The 15,769-nt window shown below is 35.6% G+C and overlaps 1 protein-coding gene across 1 annotated transcript; it reads right to left on the bottom strand.

Moving 5' to 3' along the window:
- Positions 1-3,826: 3,826 nt before the first annotated feature.
- On the bottom strand, positions 3,827-12,759 carry tcea2 (transcription elongation factor A (SII), 2). The gene is made up of 10 exons (XM_084098821.1): positions 12,504-12,759; positions 11,968-12,030; positions 11,280-11,385; positions 10,950-11,043; positions 8,830-8,966; positions 6,895-6,951; positions 6,209-6,363; positions 5,709-5,855; positions 5,339-5,410; positions 3,827-4,481 (listed from the first exon to the last, which is right to left on the bottom strand). The coding sequence occupies exons 1-10, from the start codon at positions 12,570-12,572 to the stop codon at positions 4,473-4,475; spliced, it is 909 nt and encodes a 302-aa protein (XP_083954947.1). The 5' UTR covers positions 12,573-12,759; the 3' UTR covers positions 3,827-4,472.
- Between the last annotated feature and the right edge of the window lie 3,010 nt (positions 12,760-15,769).

The raw sequence follows: 15,769 nt of genomic DNA, 5'->3' as shown, positions 1-15,769 counted from the left end.
CCTACAGACTATACATTCATGGTTTACTCCCTTGAAAGGCCTGGAAACTTCCTCCAAACACTGCGCATTTTAAATAACCCAGCCATTCATTTGAAATCAGCAGATCTAAATGCTTGCTTAGTGACCCTTTAATTCCCCCATGACTCGGGGCTATTTTGTCCCTCGAACGCCCCTCTGTGGAGAGAGACAGTTGCTTGGGAGATTCCCACCGTATTCTCCAACCCATCACACGTTCAAAGCTTTGTTTTCTTAATGTTCTGGCAGGTACTAAACCCATATGTGCTGTTATTTAGGAGCACCTTCCATGATCCCTTCAATTCAAAACCAGATCTCACAGCATTTATTTTTGGTCAACATAATTAAGAAATGTTGTGACAGCTCTTAGCAAATTACTGCTCGGGCAAAGGCCAGACATTTTTCACCAGCTGTGTCTTATGCAAGTCAAAAAGGGTCAGTTCTATTCTCAGATTTGATTAAGATATGAGGACACTGTTGAGAAGTTCCCAAAATATAGGACCAGTTTTATGTGCAAGTCCTCAGGATCAAAGACATCAAACACTGGATTAAAACATCATATTCCTGTTAATACATCACACATATGATGTCAGTGGAACACAGTTGTTGAGTGTTTGTTCTGAGTATTGTCTGACTGCTCCCTCTAGTGGAAAACATCTGAAGCACAATAAAAAGCAGTAGCAGACTAAATATAGAATATCTTAAAATTAATTTACTCACATCCATGTTTTTCAAATGTGACCATTTGATTATATTATGGAAAACATTCCATAGTGTCTTCTATACAATGATATAGTCAATGCAGATGAGGGCAATTGAGCTCCAAAATGTGACCCGTGCAACTCATATACCAGTGATACCGCAATGTAAGTGGTTTAACAATACATCAACATCAAAACAATATTAAACATCATTGGTTCCAATTGTCATTGATGTCAAACCTGTTGTGATGTGTCTCAGCACCATATTTGAAAACCATTGACACCCTACTGTTCAAAAGATTGGGGTCAGTAGTAAGGAGTTTTATATATTTAAAGGGACTGTGTGTAGGAATTTCTCCCATCTAGTGGTGAAATTGTATTTTGCATTCAAACGAATAATGCTCTCCAGCGCCTCACTTTTTCAAATGCGCGTTGCATCTACGGTAGCCGTTATGTACCAAAAAGCTATGACAGGATGTCTTATAATAGCACTTCGAGTTTTTCTTCGGGTGAACAGGTTTGTTATTTAAAACAAACTGAAACTTGAAACAACAAAAAAAAAGAATGCTACAGTATGAATTACTGACTGTGAAAAGCATTAACTATGGTAATTAGTAGTAATGCCTTCTTTACTCGTTATATTTTTTGAAGTACATGCATTGTTAGATATCATCATCATCAGAGCCTTCTCTAACGTTACTTTACTCAATAGCTGCTATTCATCAAAGAGCCTGTTTAACTTTTAACTATAAATGTTCTTCTGTCTATATAATAAAGTACACAACCAAGCAATGAAAAAAAAGCTTGTAATTAAGACCGTAACATTGACTTACCTGTCGAGAAGAAAGCAGGCAACTTCAGGGTCTCTTTTGAAAGCTTTCTCCTGCATTAGCTATCCCGACATTAGCCCTTGTTTTTGTAATCTCCGGTCACGTTTCCTTTTACGGTCTATTTTGGACTTTTTCGACGACGAGGACTCATCCTGTGACTCAGCATATGTATGAATGAACGGTGTTTAAATAACCGTGCAGTGCATCCTTTTAAACTTGCCGCGGCAGTGACAAGCGCCTCTCACTGCTCTGCTCCTCCGTTTCTGCTGGCTTCAGTCACGTGACGCTGGTTCTGAACGAAAACGCGTTGTGAAAACGCGTTGGCCTAGTACTTTTTGTCCCTCTCTGCTATTATAGTTTTTCAAGATGGCGGAACTACATGGAAGACTCCGTGGACCTACCCGTCCCATGTATATAAAGATAATAAATTCTTCATTTACGAGGATTAGTCTGATCATTGGCATAGGTATTTGTACACCATTGAGGGCATATTTATTAATAAAAATATTGATTTTAGATAATAAAATACCTAAAAAGCTACACATAGTCCCTTTAATACTTTTATTTAGCAAGAACGCATTAAATCAAAATGGATTTTTGGATCATAATTGACCGTAAATATATGTATAATGCTACAAAAAAAATAAAAAAAATAAATAAATAAATTATATTATATTATATTATATTTTATATATATATATATATATATATATATATATATATATATATATATATATATATATATATATATATATATATATATATACACACTCACCTAAAGGATTATTAGGAACACCTGTTCAATTTCTCATTAATGCAATTATCTAATCAAGCAATCACTTGGCAGTTGCTTCAATGCATTTAGGGGTGTGGTCCTGGTCAAGACAATCTCCTGAACTCCAAACTGAATGTCAGAATGGGAAAGAAAGGTGATTTAAGCAATTTTGAGCGTGGCATGGTTGTTGGTGCCAGATAGGCCGGTCTGAGTATTTCACAATCTGCTCAGTTACTGGCATTTTCACGCACAACCATTTCTAGGGTTTACAAAGAATGGTGTGAAAAGGGAAAAACATCCAGTATGCGGCAGTCCTGTGGGCGAAAATGCCTTGTTGATGCTAGAGGTCAGAGAAGAATGGGCCGACTGATTCAAGCTGATAGAAGAGCAACTTTGACTGAAATAACCACTCGTCACAACCGAGGTATGCAGCAAAGCATTTGTGAAGCCACAACACGCACAACCTTGAGACGGATGGGCTACAACAGCAGAAGACCCCACCGGGTACCACTCATCTCCACTACAAATAGGAAAAAGAGGCTACAATTTGCACGAGCTCACCAAAATTGGACAGTTGAAGACTGGAAAAATATTTCCTGGTCTGATGAGTCTCGATTTCTGTTGAGACATTCAAATGGTAGAGTCAGAATTTGGCGTAAACAGAATGAGAACATGGATCCATCATGCCTTGTTACCACTGTGCAGGCTGGTGGTGGTGGTGTAATGGTGTGGGGGATGTTTTCTTGGCACACTTTAGGCCCCTTAGTGCCAACTGGGCATCGTTTAAATGCCACGGCCTACCTGAGCATTGTTTCTGACCATGTCCATCCCTTTATGACCACCATGTACCCATCCTCTGATGGCTACTTCCAGCAGGATAATGCACCATGTCACAAAACTCGAATCATTTCAAATTGGTTTCTTGAACATGACAATGAGTTCACTGTACTAAAATGGCCCCCACAGTCACCAGATCTCAACCCAATAGAGCATCTTTGGGATGTGGTGGAACGGGAGCTTCGTGCCCTGGATGTGCATCCCACAAATCTGCATCAACTGCAAGATGCTATTCAATCAATATGGGCCAACATTTCTAAAGAATGCTTTCAGCACCTTGTTGAATCAATGCCACGTAGAATTAAGGCAGTTCTGAAGGCGAAAGGGGGTCAAACACAGTATTAGTATGGTGTTCCTAATAATCCTTTAGGTGAGTGTATATATATATATATATATATAAAATAAATTGGTCTTTTAACTTTATATTCATAAAAAAAGTATGATTTCCACAAAACAAATGACTTGAGAATGACTAAAAATACTGTGCAATCATAATTTTTATTTTATTTTATTTATTTATTTTTTAAGTTTGACCCTATGGTTTGTTGCTATTCCCTGTTGAATTTTATGGTATGGAAGAGCTGCTAAAACATTAGCTTTATTCATGGAGGGAGTCATACAGTAAAAACGAAGTAAAAAAACAAAAAAAAAACACTCAATCCACAAAATATTTCTAGTCAAATTTACTGAGGCAAAACAGTCAAATTATTCATATAATACATATGAACCTTCAATCATGTACCACATTCTGTTTTTCTCTTTGTCTGGCTGTCTACAAGAAGCAAACTACCGCCTACATTAAGACTCAAATATTAACTATAATCCTTTAAGACTTCCTAAACTCTGGAAAAGCAACCAACCTTTCAAGATTTGGTTAAATAAATCATCTGCTAAGTGCATAAACTGCATATACATATGAAAAGCACACGTTCAAAACAAACAAACAAACAAACAAAATTGTATGAATGGGTACAAATTCTTTCAGCAATTACTTGGCACTCAGAGCAAAAAGGCACAAGCGTGCTATATCAAAAGGCAAAGCAAGAATGAACAAGCCAGCTGACTTACTGAGTCTAAGTTATCGGCCGTGCATGAAAGGCAATGATATTACAGCAGTAAAAAATAAAACAATAATAAAAAATAATACAGAGCAGGTTTTTGAAGTAGCAACACTCATATATTACAAAGCTATGAAAATGAATGTATCAAAAAAAGACATCAGATTTTTTTTTCTCAAAAGAAAAAAAAAAACAGTTCCTTTCACTATGAATTCAGGTCATCTCTTCATATGAAGAATCCTGCTCACGTTAGTCTTTAGCAAAACTATGAAAAGAGAAAACAGAAGACAATAAATACAGTACAGTATTCAAAACATGTTTCCCCCTCGCCCCTGTAAATGAAGAGTGATAACTAGTGGAATATATTGAATATCTTGTTTTCTAATAAGGATATCAAAACATCCTTAAAACATTTACCTGCAAAACAAAATAGCAGAACTGCAAGATGTTTAAGACCTTTTTTCAGATACGTTGAATATCGATTATGCATACAGTGGGGCTAGTAATCACTTTGTAAATTTCTTAGGGTACGATTACACGACAAATATGTACTAAAAAAAGAAAAGTTTCCTTTGTGTTTTTCGCGGTTCAGTTAATATAGTTTAATATCATTATATAGTTTATTTTAATGTAAGCCAGTGAGGTTTTATTGTGTGCTCAACAGCTATAGCAAAAAATATACATAAAATATTTAATATGAATTAAATATTTAAAATAAAATATTGAAATATTTAAACAGGAGATTGAAACTGACATCTGCTAACTAGGGAACACCAGCATGTGTAATTTTCCTTCTGATCTAATAGTTACTGAAACATAAACCCTGTGACAACTAACCCCATTCTCCTCTCTATATTTTATCTTGTTCCATTGTCATTGTTTGAAATATAAACCTCCTTAAATTGATCAGTAATGCTGGTAAACTTTGAATGAAGTACCGCTTTAAGGTTAGATTACAGCGAATAAATACTGCCACCATGTGGCGACATTGTAACATTAGTTCAAAACGCACGTGTTTATCAGTCGCATAATGGATTTGACAGTTTTTAGGTCTTCAGTAACCCAGATTACTCAAGTCAACCAATGGCTTTTGCACTGCAAGGCGTGTAGGGAGATTCTTACCTTCCACCGGTTTCCACACTCGTTGCACAGCACGAAGGTGGTCATGGGTTCATCTGCACTGCGTGTCTGGACCTGCGGGGAGAGACTGCGTGTTACATTCCTGCTTGTTTCACGCTTCAATGCAGCTTTAGCCCACTTGCAAACTTCCTTTCAGACATGCAAACGGATCAAAGCACAGAAATGTGGGGCTTTTTGTGTTTCAGAAACTTGATCCGCCCCCATTTTCTTGTTTTAAAGCGTGGCTTAAGTATACAAATGCTTGTGTAACCCTGTGTCAAGCTCAGATTGATAGCTGTTTTGTTTTTTTATAATGATGGCATCTGGTTATGAAACAGTCCTAAAGGCTGGTTAGAAGTTGCTCACGGCATACCTGAGTGTAAGTGCAGTTCTTGCCCCTGCATTTTCCACAGATGAACATGTCAGTCTCCGTGCCGCCCACTTTGGAGAGCTGATGCTCTCGAATGGACTCCTTGGTCAGCGCTTTCCTGATCTCTTTCAGCTCTGCGCTTGCCATCTCCTGCCAAACACGCAATTCACACAAACACGCTTCACACCCTTAAATGGCAGATAGGCTTTTCTTTCCTATTGTGACTTAGGCTATATTGGAGTGAAACGGCCTATCGAACCAGAAAAAAAAAAAAAGAAAAAAAAATCGAGGGCAGGACTTGATTTTGTCAATTGGGGATTGATTGGATCATTGTGGTTTGCTATTGCTGTGATGTCATGTGAGTGGCAGGTTGTCCTGCCCTCACACCAGTAAACATGTCATCAGAGAAAATAGATGCAATATTCCATAAAAAAATAAGAATTGTCATTTTAATCTCATGGCGACTTTAACACTTCTCAAGCCAAAATCAGATCCAGACGTACCTCTGCCGTCATACTGGCGATGCGGTCTGGCGAGATGTTGCCACACAAGACGTTCCGGCGTAAGTCTGGGTTTTTCTGGTCCTTGAGGTTGGAAATGCGACTCCTCAGTCTGGTCTTGTACTTTATGTCAGTGGATTTGAACTCCTGGTAGATACGTGTGCCATGAAGTCCAGTCAAGGAAGCACAAAGTCTTTATTTTACATTCTCCAAAGCAAGACATTTTTCAAATATTTCAAATATTTTCTTCTCTCGCAGTTTAATATGCAGAGACTACTGCAAGTAAACCATTTGTTGGCGAATTTCAAATGGAAAGTGTAAACACTGTGGTGCTATCAAAACATTGTTTAGGGTAATAGGGCAAGGTTTGGCTGATAATCACGTCCCCTGCTGGTAGATGTAACTACACAATATGCAGGCAAAATGCATCTTTATCTATTCAGTTTTTGTGTATTCAAAATAGTACTTTTTTTTTTTTTTGAAAGGACACATTATTAAAAAGTGACAGTAAAGACATTTACATTGTAACAAATATTTCAATTTAAAATAAATGCTGCTCTTTATTCATCCAAAAAATTTATCATGGTTTCCAAAAATATATTTAAATAAACTTCTTTTTTTTTTTTTATTGTACAAATATTTCAGAACATTACTGTTTTACCAACTAACTTTGGTAATGAGAAGGATATAATCTTCAATCTGTGCTGCCAGGTGTTCACAGTCTGCTCCGATTGTCTGGTGATCACCTGAGAAATTAATACAAAGAATAACTTCCTTAAATGTAAAACCAGTTTATGCTGAACATGCCTCTATTATGCTATTTTAATTGTTTCTAATTTTATTTTGGAGGTCTCCTTCATGGTCTCCTACAGATCAGTCTGTTGTGATTGGTCTACTGCTTTCAGCGCGTGTCAGAAAAGAAACACCTATTATCTGAATTTCAGCTCCGGAGGCTTCCTCAGCGCTTGATACACACACAGTGATACAAACTGTTATGGTGGCGCTGGTTTTTCCATATTAATTCCAACGGGAATCGTCATCCTTTTGAAGAGCAGCAAAGTGGACTTGCAGCGCTGAAAACAGCATCTTCTCGACATGTCGAAACCAAGGGGGTAATCCAGCACCCGGAAAGTGTACCTTCTATGGGGGCATCCATTGGCTAACAAGCCATCACCTGCTGTTAGCATTTCATTGACTCCCATTCATTTTGGCGTCACTTTGACAGCAAACAACTTTACATCTGAGGCGTTTAAAGACCCCATTTGTCCACTGTTTATTTCTAAAGAAACACGACAATGTATAAAAGGCTCCATTACCTTGTATCTTACGTTATGGCCCCGTAGAAGCCGTTTTTGTAAAAATAGGCTAACAATTGCGTCATAACCACACGACTCTCTGTCGCACAGTAGAGAAATTACCGTATAGACAGGAGGAGAAGCTCGCAAGCAGTCGGGGGGACGTGGAGGCATAAAGTCCGATAAAGTCAAGGGAGAAGCCCATAGAGAGTCATAAAGTTGCTCCTGCTCCTAGCTCATGGACAACTCCTACTCACACTCTCCGTCTCTACAAGATTCGGAAGGGAATGATTCAGATTTCTCTCGGCACAGCTACTAGAAGACTTACAACTGTCAGACAGGTTGCTCACGTCACATCTACGTCGTCAAGCTCAGTTTGAGTCTGCGCAGTACGCTCAGCCATCAGGAAGAGAGTGCTTCTAATCGACTTCATTGGTCTCCGTTGAAGTCTATGGGGTCGCTGTGTCCATTTCTTTTACTGTCTATGGTCGAAACACAAACCAAACTCTTCCAGTCCTCAGTTACAACTACAGTGTTTGAGGGCGGGTCAAAGTAGACGTCGTTCGCGGGCAGCCAATGAAAACCATAGGCTGGTATTATGCTAATTTGTTACATTGTTACGTAGGTTTGAACAGGAAGTGAGACTGGAATTGCTGACGACTCATTTCACCAGTTCAGAACCGATTATTTCTATTAGGACACAATAACTTTATTTGTCGTGCACTTTGATCTTTAAAACTTTTCAAATCTTTCACATTCACAAACAACTTTATTACACACTGCACAAAAGGTCATATTTGAAAAAGCATAATAATCCTGGTTTAATCTAGGTTCTATCAGTAAAACCAGGACTTAATATAATAAAATTACATATTATATATAACTTATAAATAAATTTATAGTAAAGACCTAATGAGTTGTCAACTCATCATTTTATGCTATAAACCATTTTTTAAGGTCAAAACCAATATTTATGACAAATGTGAACATGTTTTATTTGATTTCACTAAAAAAGAAATTGTATTTCTAAATATTAAATAAACTCTATTCAAATACACTGTGTAGCTGAAATTTGACTGAATTTAGTAAAACCATAAAATTAAAATAGTTTAACTCAAATGTTAAATCCAATATAAAAATGAAACATTAACAGATCTCGCCCTTTAGTCAGCTTTTGCAAAAATAAATTTTATAGCACTTAATTTCAACATTTTAGTTCCCTTAATTTCACAGTTAGAGTTCATGTTACTTTGTTTAATTAAGTGCAATGAATATTTATATTCAAGTAAAATTAACTTAGTTACTTAGCTTAATTTGTTCATGGCTTACCATCAGTCTGTAGGGCCGCCACCAGCAGCTCTCTGCATTTAGTGCGCACACTGTCCGTCGTGACGGGTGCAGGTGGGAAGGAGGTGAATTTTGGGGTGACTGGGGTGGTGGGAGTTTTTGGCGTCTCTTGTTTGTTACTAGTCAACAAGAAGAAACAATATTTCACTGTTTTGTAAAACTTTTTTTTTTTTTTTACTTTCTTTATTTGCCACAATTACTATAATAGGATTAAGACGTTGCCATCTAAAGAGTAAATGTTTAATATTTCCACATTTTTTAATAGTTAATGACGCATTTTAGTAAATGTAAATTAAATAAAGTGTGATATGTACAGTCAAACCAAAATGTATTCAGACACCTTCAACATTTCTCACACTATCACAGTTTATTCGCTATAGTTTAGAAAATGGTAATAAAATATGACAAGAACTATGACAAGTTATCAGATCAGTTGATATTTCACTGGTTTTGGCCATCCTTCTGTTAGACTGTCTGAATTAGGTTGAATAGCTGTCAGCTGTTAAATTTAAGTACACAATTAGATAATACCAATTTAGGTCAACCAATTACCAAGCAATGTTTAATATTGTTCAGTCTGTGGTGTAAAAAGGTCCCATTAGAAATTAAAGAAAAAACACTTAAGCAAAACAGGTCAGGTCAAAGTGTCTGAATAATTTTTGGTCCAAAATTTTTATACATTTTACTGGTAGTCCACTGTATGAAGAATTTTTGGGTATAATATGTCAGTTTACTTTATTTTGCTATCCTCACATAAATGAACTATAGTGTCCTGCACCCACTAGTAAAAAAATATAAAAATTATAGGTTATCAAAAAGTTTGACTATGTATCGGCCATCAAAAAATCCAGATCCAATCAACCACTAGTGACAAGTAGCTTGAGGATTACGTTCTTAACCGTAATGAGGTCAATCTTTTTTCTTTTTTTTTATGAAACATGCACAGATTAATTGTATGGAAGATTGTTTCAGCCACGGAATAATAAAAAATGTAAAAGATCATTTGGACTTACTTTTTACTTTTTTTCTCACAATTGCAAGATATAAACTCATAATTCTGACTTTCTTGCAGCTGCAAGTTTATATCTCGCAACTCTGGCTTTTTTTTCCCCTCGCAGTTTTTCGAGTTTATATCTCGCAATTCTTACTTTTTTCCTCGCAATTATGCATTTATATCCCGCAATTCTGACTATTATTCTCACAATTATGAGTTTATATCCCACAATACCATCTTCTTTTCTCACAATTGCAAGTTTATCTCTCGTAATTATGACTTTTTTTTGCAATTACGAGATTATATCCTGCAATTCCGACTTCTTTTCTTCAATTACCAGTTTATATCCCGCAATTCCGACTTCTTTTCTTGCAATTACCAGTTTATATCCTGCAATTATGAGTTTATATCCCACAATTCTGACTTTTTTCCCTTGCAATTACGAGTTTATATACCGTAATTCTGACTTTTTTCCTCACAATTACGAGTTTATTTCACACAATTCAGAATGTTTCTGAGTTCAATATTCTGCAATGTTGACTACTTTTCCTCACAATTACGAGTTTATTTCCCACAATTCTGACTTTTTTTCCCTGCAATTAAGAGTTTATATCCCACAATTCTGACTTTTTTCCTCACAATTACACATGTTTATCCCGTTTATACCCTGCAATTCTGACTTTTTCCTCACAGTTATGAGTTTATTTCCCACAATTCTGACTTTTTTTCCTCACAAATACGTGTATATCCCGCAATTCTGAATTTTTCTCACAATTATGAATTTATATCCTGCAATGCTGACTTCTTTTCTCAGAATTGTGAGATCTAACCTCGCAATTGCGAGTTATAAAGTCCAATTCTGAGGAAAAAAGTCAGCTCACACAATTCTAATATTTACTTACAATTGCAAGTTTATATCTCACATTTCTGACTTTATAATGCACAATTGCGAGTTTATATCGTGCAATTGTGAGGGAAAAAAGTCAGAATTGTGGGATAAAAAGTGGCAATTACCTTTTTTATTTTTTATTCAGAGGCGAAAACAAGCTTCCATAGAATTGTTCACAATAAGATCTATAATATGCATTACAAAATAGATCCCACACACCTGGAGTCACTGGATCCAGGACAGTCTTTAGAAGACGAGGACTGGAGAGGAGATCCACCTTTTTTCTTCTCCTCTGATTTAGCCTCAGAACCATCTACATGAAAGAAGATTAGACAAACTCCATTACATTTACTATCACCAAGTTAACTTGTAACATCCTTAAGATAATAAGAGCAAGAAAGCAAACAGACAGCAGGCTTGTGCCACCACTTTTTAAAATGGAAATCTTCAGTCTCCTTCTCAATCATTTTCATTCACTTTGGAAATCAGAGAAATGCATGTCTAAAAGGTCTTGTTTAAGCTGTCTGGGTGTGAATGGAGATGCAGTACCCAGCAGTTTCTTCCAGGTCTTGATGAGTGATTTGGCCAGTGTCTGCACCTCTTCTTCCGAGCTCTGCTTCCGCACTGCATTCACTGACATCCCGATCCGTGTCGACTGCAACGTGGGCCACATTGAAGCAATGGGAAGATCATATTTGTTATAATAAATTTAACAGTGACTATCACAAAATCCAATTTGTGATATATTGTAACTTGATACATTTTGTTATAAATGACCATCCAGTAGCCAATTACTAAGCTTTGACTAACATTGGTATGTTCTGGAACACAGTGGCTCTGTTCAGAATGAAATACTAATATATATATATATATATATATATATATATATATATATATAGCAATTTTAAAAATCCTGTAGGCCTTTTTTTTTAACAATATAATCCAATGAGGCGGCAAAAAAAGACAGGATTGATTGATCACAATCACGGTATATACCATGCAATATACTGTAGTTTTTGGCAAATCTAATTTATCCAGATATTCTATACATGCATATATAAATGTTGCATACTACATAGATTGCATACTACACACTGCGGAAATAGTACAAGCAGTAATGTAGCCAATAAGAAACAAAAGCATGGGATTCCCTGACTGGAAGAGAAAGAGATGATTATGTAATCCAACACAGCACATGCTCTGCCCACAAATGCTGTCTCCAGTCCAGCTGAGATACCTGAAGGGTCTCCAAAGACATCTTCATGTTCTTCAGCTCCCGAAGCAGGTCAATAGCACCATCCTGAAGATAAAAACACATCGAGGAGAAAAGACAGTTACACAACAACTTCTCAAATGCATTAGTACACACACTGGCTTCTTCAACTATAGGTTGGGTCATAGAAAAACACAGCCAGTCTGCACATAAATGCTGTGTTTTGGGGACATAACTGGGACTGACTGGTGTGAAGTGTTGGATAAATGAGTCTTTTGTTTGCGCTGGAGAAATTTGGAGAACAACCAGCTGCCAGCTCATCACAGTATACACAAACGCTTCAAACATGAGAGTATAAACGCCAAATGTGTGATTGTGCATGAAGATTGACCAATACGAGCCCGGTGGTTGACTGGATGAGGATGAAACAGGTGATAATCACACTAGATCTCGTGCTTGTTTATAAAGACAAACAGAAACGAGCGCGTGGATGAAATCAATAGTTCTTCCCTATCCGTTTTTTTCAGATGCTAGGAATAAAGAAATAATGTCACACTTACAGTGTTTTTCTTGTGCACCATTTTGTCCAGCTTCTTGGCGATGCGCTCCACTTCTTGGTCCTTCGCCATGTTTACAGGTTTAGGGCTGTTTGATGGCGCCCGATGGACGTGCCTCCATTTATGTGTGAAAATGCGCCCGTCTCTGTGTGTGTGTGTGTCTCTTTTAGTGGCAGTATGAGAGGAATCCACTGCCTTTCTCTCCGCTCTCGACTGTTGTTTAGCGATGACCGATTCGCGAGCGAATTGTTCTTTAGAATCGAATCTTTTCAAACGAACCTCTTCATATCGGTGTTTACGAATCAGACTGAATCAGTTAGAGTGGTTCTTGAGTCAACTACACACCGACTCACAGGAAACCAAGAACCGCGTCTTTTTCAGTCATGTTTAATTCGTAAATGAGCCAAGACGAGAGGAGAGAAATGATAGCAAGAACATTTGAATGACAAATGAGGCGAAAAGTACGTTATTTTAATGTTAAAATATTATGTAATATAAATGTTTAGGAGTTAACTATATGGCAGATTTATTTACATAAGTATACATATCGAGTGTTTTAATTGATGTGTTTTAGTTAACGTAAGTTTGGTGCAGTCATTATACATTCATTACAACACATTTGATAGACCGTTGATAGACTGTTATACAGAGCAATATGTGAATTTACATGGTTTTATCATTCTCAAAATTCTATGATTCAAAAATCACTGAATCTTTTTTAGAACCGGTTGTTTCAATGCGCTGTTCGAATGAACCGTTTCGCGGAAATGGGAAACTGGGCATCTCTTCTGTTGTGAAGCAGGGCATTATGGGAAGTGAAGTCTATATGACCCAGCTCAGCAACAAGGCAGTGAATCAAACAGCTTGTTAAATAAATAAATAAATAAATACATACATGCACACATACATGCATACATACATACATACATACAAACAAACATTCCTGAACATTTTTAACAATTCTGATATTTTGTTTTGGCATATTTTATAAACAACTTTGATGTTTCATTTTGGTAATAGAGTCAATACTCAAAAGTTTTGTTTTAAGTTTTTTTTTTTTTTTTTTTACAAGTTTAATTTAAGTTATATATAAGTAGATAAATCAGATGCAACCTTATCATGAATATATTTGGTTTAACCTTTAATTTCACAGTTCACGTATTGACACTGACTTTGTTTTACTAACAGTTACAGTAAAATAGCATATTAAGCCTAGTCTCAACATCATGATAAGGAATGATAATAATAAAAAAATGCGTTCACTCTATAGGCCTACTGCAAACTAAGAACATATTTTGGCCTTGTGTGTAGCTTGAACAGGTTTTAGTTTAGACTGGATCAGTAGAGGGCGTCATTGTAACAAAAGTGCTAAAGTATTTAGACATCTAAACCACAATTTAAAATGCATGAATTTCATTGCAGCAAAATGTTAAACCAAGTGACATTTATTTAACCATACATTGTCTTAATGTCAAGTTTGAGTTGTGTTTGGTAAAGAACATGACTTGTATTAACCATTCAACCTTTTAGAATGTTGTCCATGTTATGTTATATATATATATATAGAGAGAGAGAGAGATAGAGAGAGAGAGAGAGAGAGAGAGAGAGAGAGAGAGAGAGAGATTAAATCTGGCTCAAAAATATTGTTTTCTATGAGAGAACACTGGAGCTCAATGTTAAAAGTTGTCTAATGAATGGACATTATTGATTAAAAGAGTATCTTGTATGTTTCAGAAAAATAATCTGAGATATACTGCATATTTATACTTAACAGCATGTTTGATTCACAGTAAAGAGTCTAAGTGCCATTCAGATTTGGAAGGTAAATTTAAGGAGAGGAGTGAGTTTGTGATTAGACACGTATAATGTAGTTGTATCAAAAATTATTTATTCATCAAATAAAGATAATATCAGAGGTGGGAGCAAGGTTGGAGGTTCGAGGTGGGAGGTTCAATTAACAAGTAAATCTCAAGTCACAGTGCTAAGTCAAGTCAGTGATTCACCTCAAGCAAGTCAAGTCGAATTCTTCTAAGGATTAAGTCAAGTCAAGTTACAATACTAACCAGAAACAAGAGAGTTTATATTGGCCTCAACCTTATTTATTTTTTCCTCGGAAATGATAAAATTCCTTAATTATACGTTTATACCATAATAATAATATATAGGCTACTAATTTATTAGAAAACATATTTATTGTTATATATTATTGTTACTATAAGAAAAATGATAAGAAAAATGTTGAAAACAGTTGAAGGTAAATTAACAAGTGTTATGTATTCATTTTATTTATTTTATAGTAAATGTCATAGGTTTAACTTTATTTATGAATTTATGAAATATCACCTACAGGGATTTCATAAACGTGGTTTGTTTGTTTAAAAATCTTATAAATGTATGAGGTGCCCCACACATGGGGCAAAAGGCTCACCAGCATGGGGCATATTTACACAAATACTTTAGCTAGAATAATATGTTTTAATAATGTCTAAGTTAATACTTGTTCAAAACAATCACTTTAGCAAAGTTTGTATTTTCGGTTTATTTTGATAAACAAAATAATTAATTTGTGTTCAATAAAAACTGTCACCATAAATACTGTCATTAAATATGTTCATTTAAAAAATACAGAAAAAATAAAATAATCTGTGAGCATAGAATGAGATCCCACAATAATTTAATATAGGCTAGCTTTAAAGTAGTAACAAATAAATTATTTTATTATATGATATGATAAATATAATATTTTTTAAATATGATGGTTTCATTATAAATATGGTGATTATCTCTAAGGTGGACACCCAATTAAAGTCATATTTACCATCTGAATCTAACCATGTCATGTAATCAAATGGAAAAGTCAGCCAGATGTTTATTATCAAGTTAATTATTGTGCCTTTAGCCCCAACAGCAGGGGCGCCTTTTACCCCAAATACAATACTTTTACATATTCTTCTGTTTTTGAAAATTGTTTACCCTGAACAAAATGAAAAATCATTAATCTTGTTAATGATTTAACCTTTGTAACCTGTGTTTCAAAATATAGTCAATAATTTTATCGATTCTCATTTGATACATAAATCTACAACATTTGAAAAAACAATAATTATTAGATCAAATTAATTTATTAAATTAATAAATTAGTCATTGAAACATTCATTCACTGATTCGTTTAAAACGGCTTATTCATTCTGGAACAAATCAATTGACTGGGTCACTGAATCACTGAACCAATTTATTCAAAACCTCGGATTTGTTTAGTAACAAAACAA

The sequence above is a fragment of the Abramis brama genome, assembly GCF_963993115.1.
Source record: "Abramis brama genome assembly, chromosome: 22".
In the NCBI taxonomy this organism is placed as follows: Eukaryota; Metazoa; Chordata; class Actinopteri; order Cypriniformes; family Leuciscidae; genus Abramis; species Abramis brama.
This window is presented reverse-complemented; position numbering and strand designations above follow the sequence as displayed.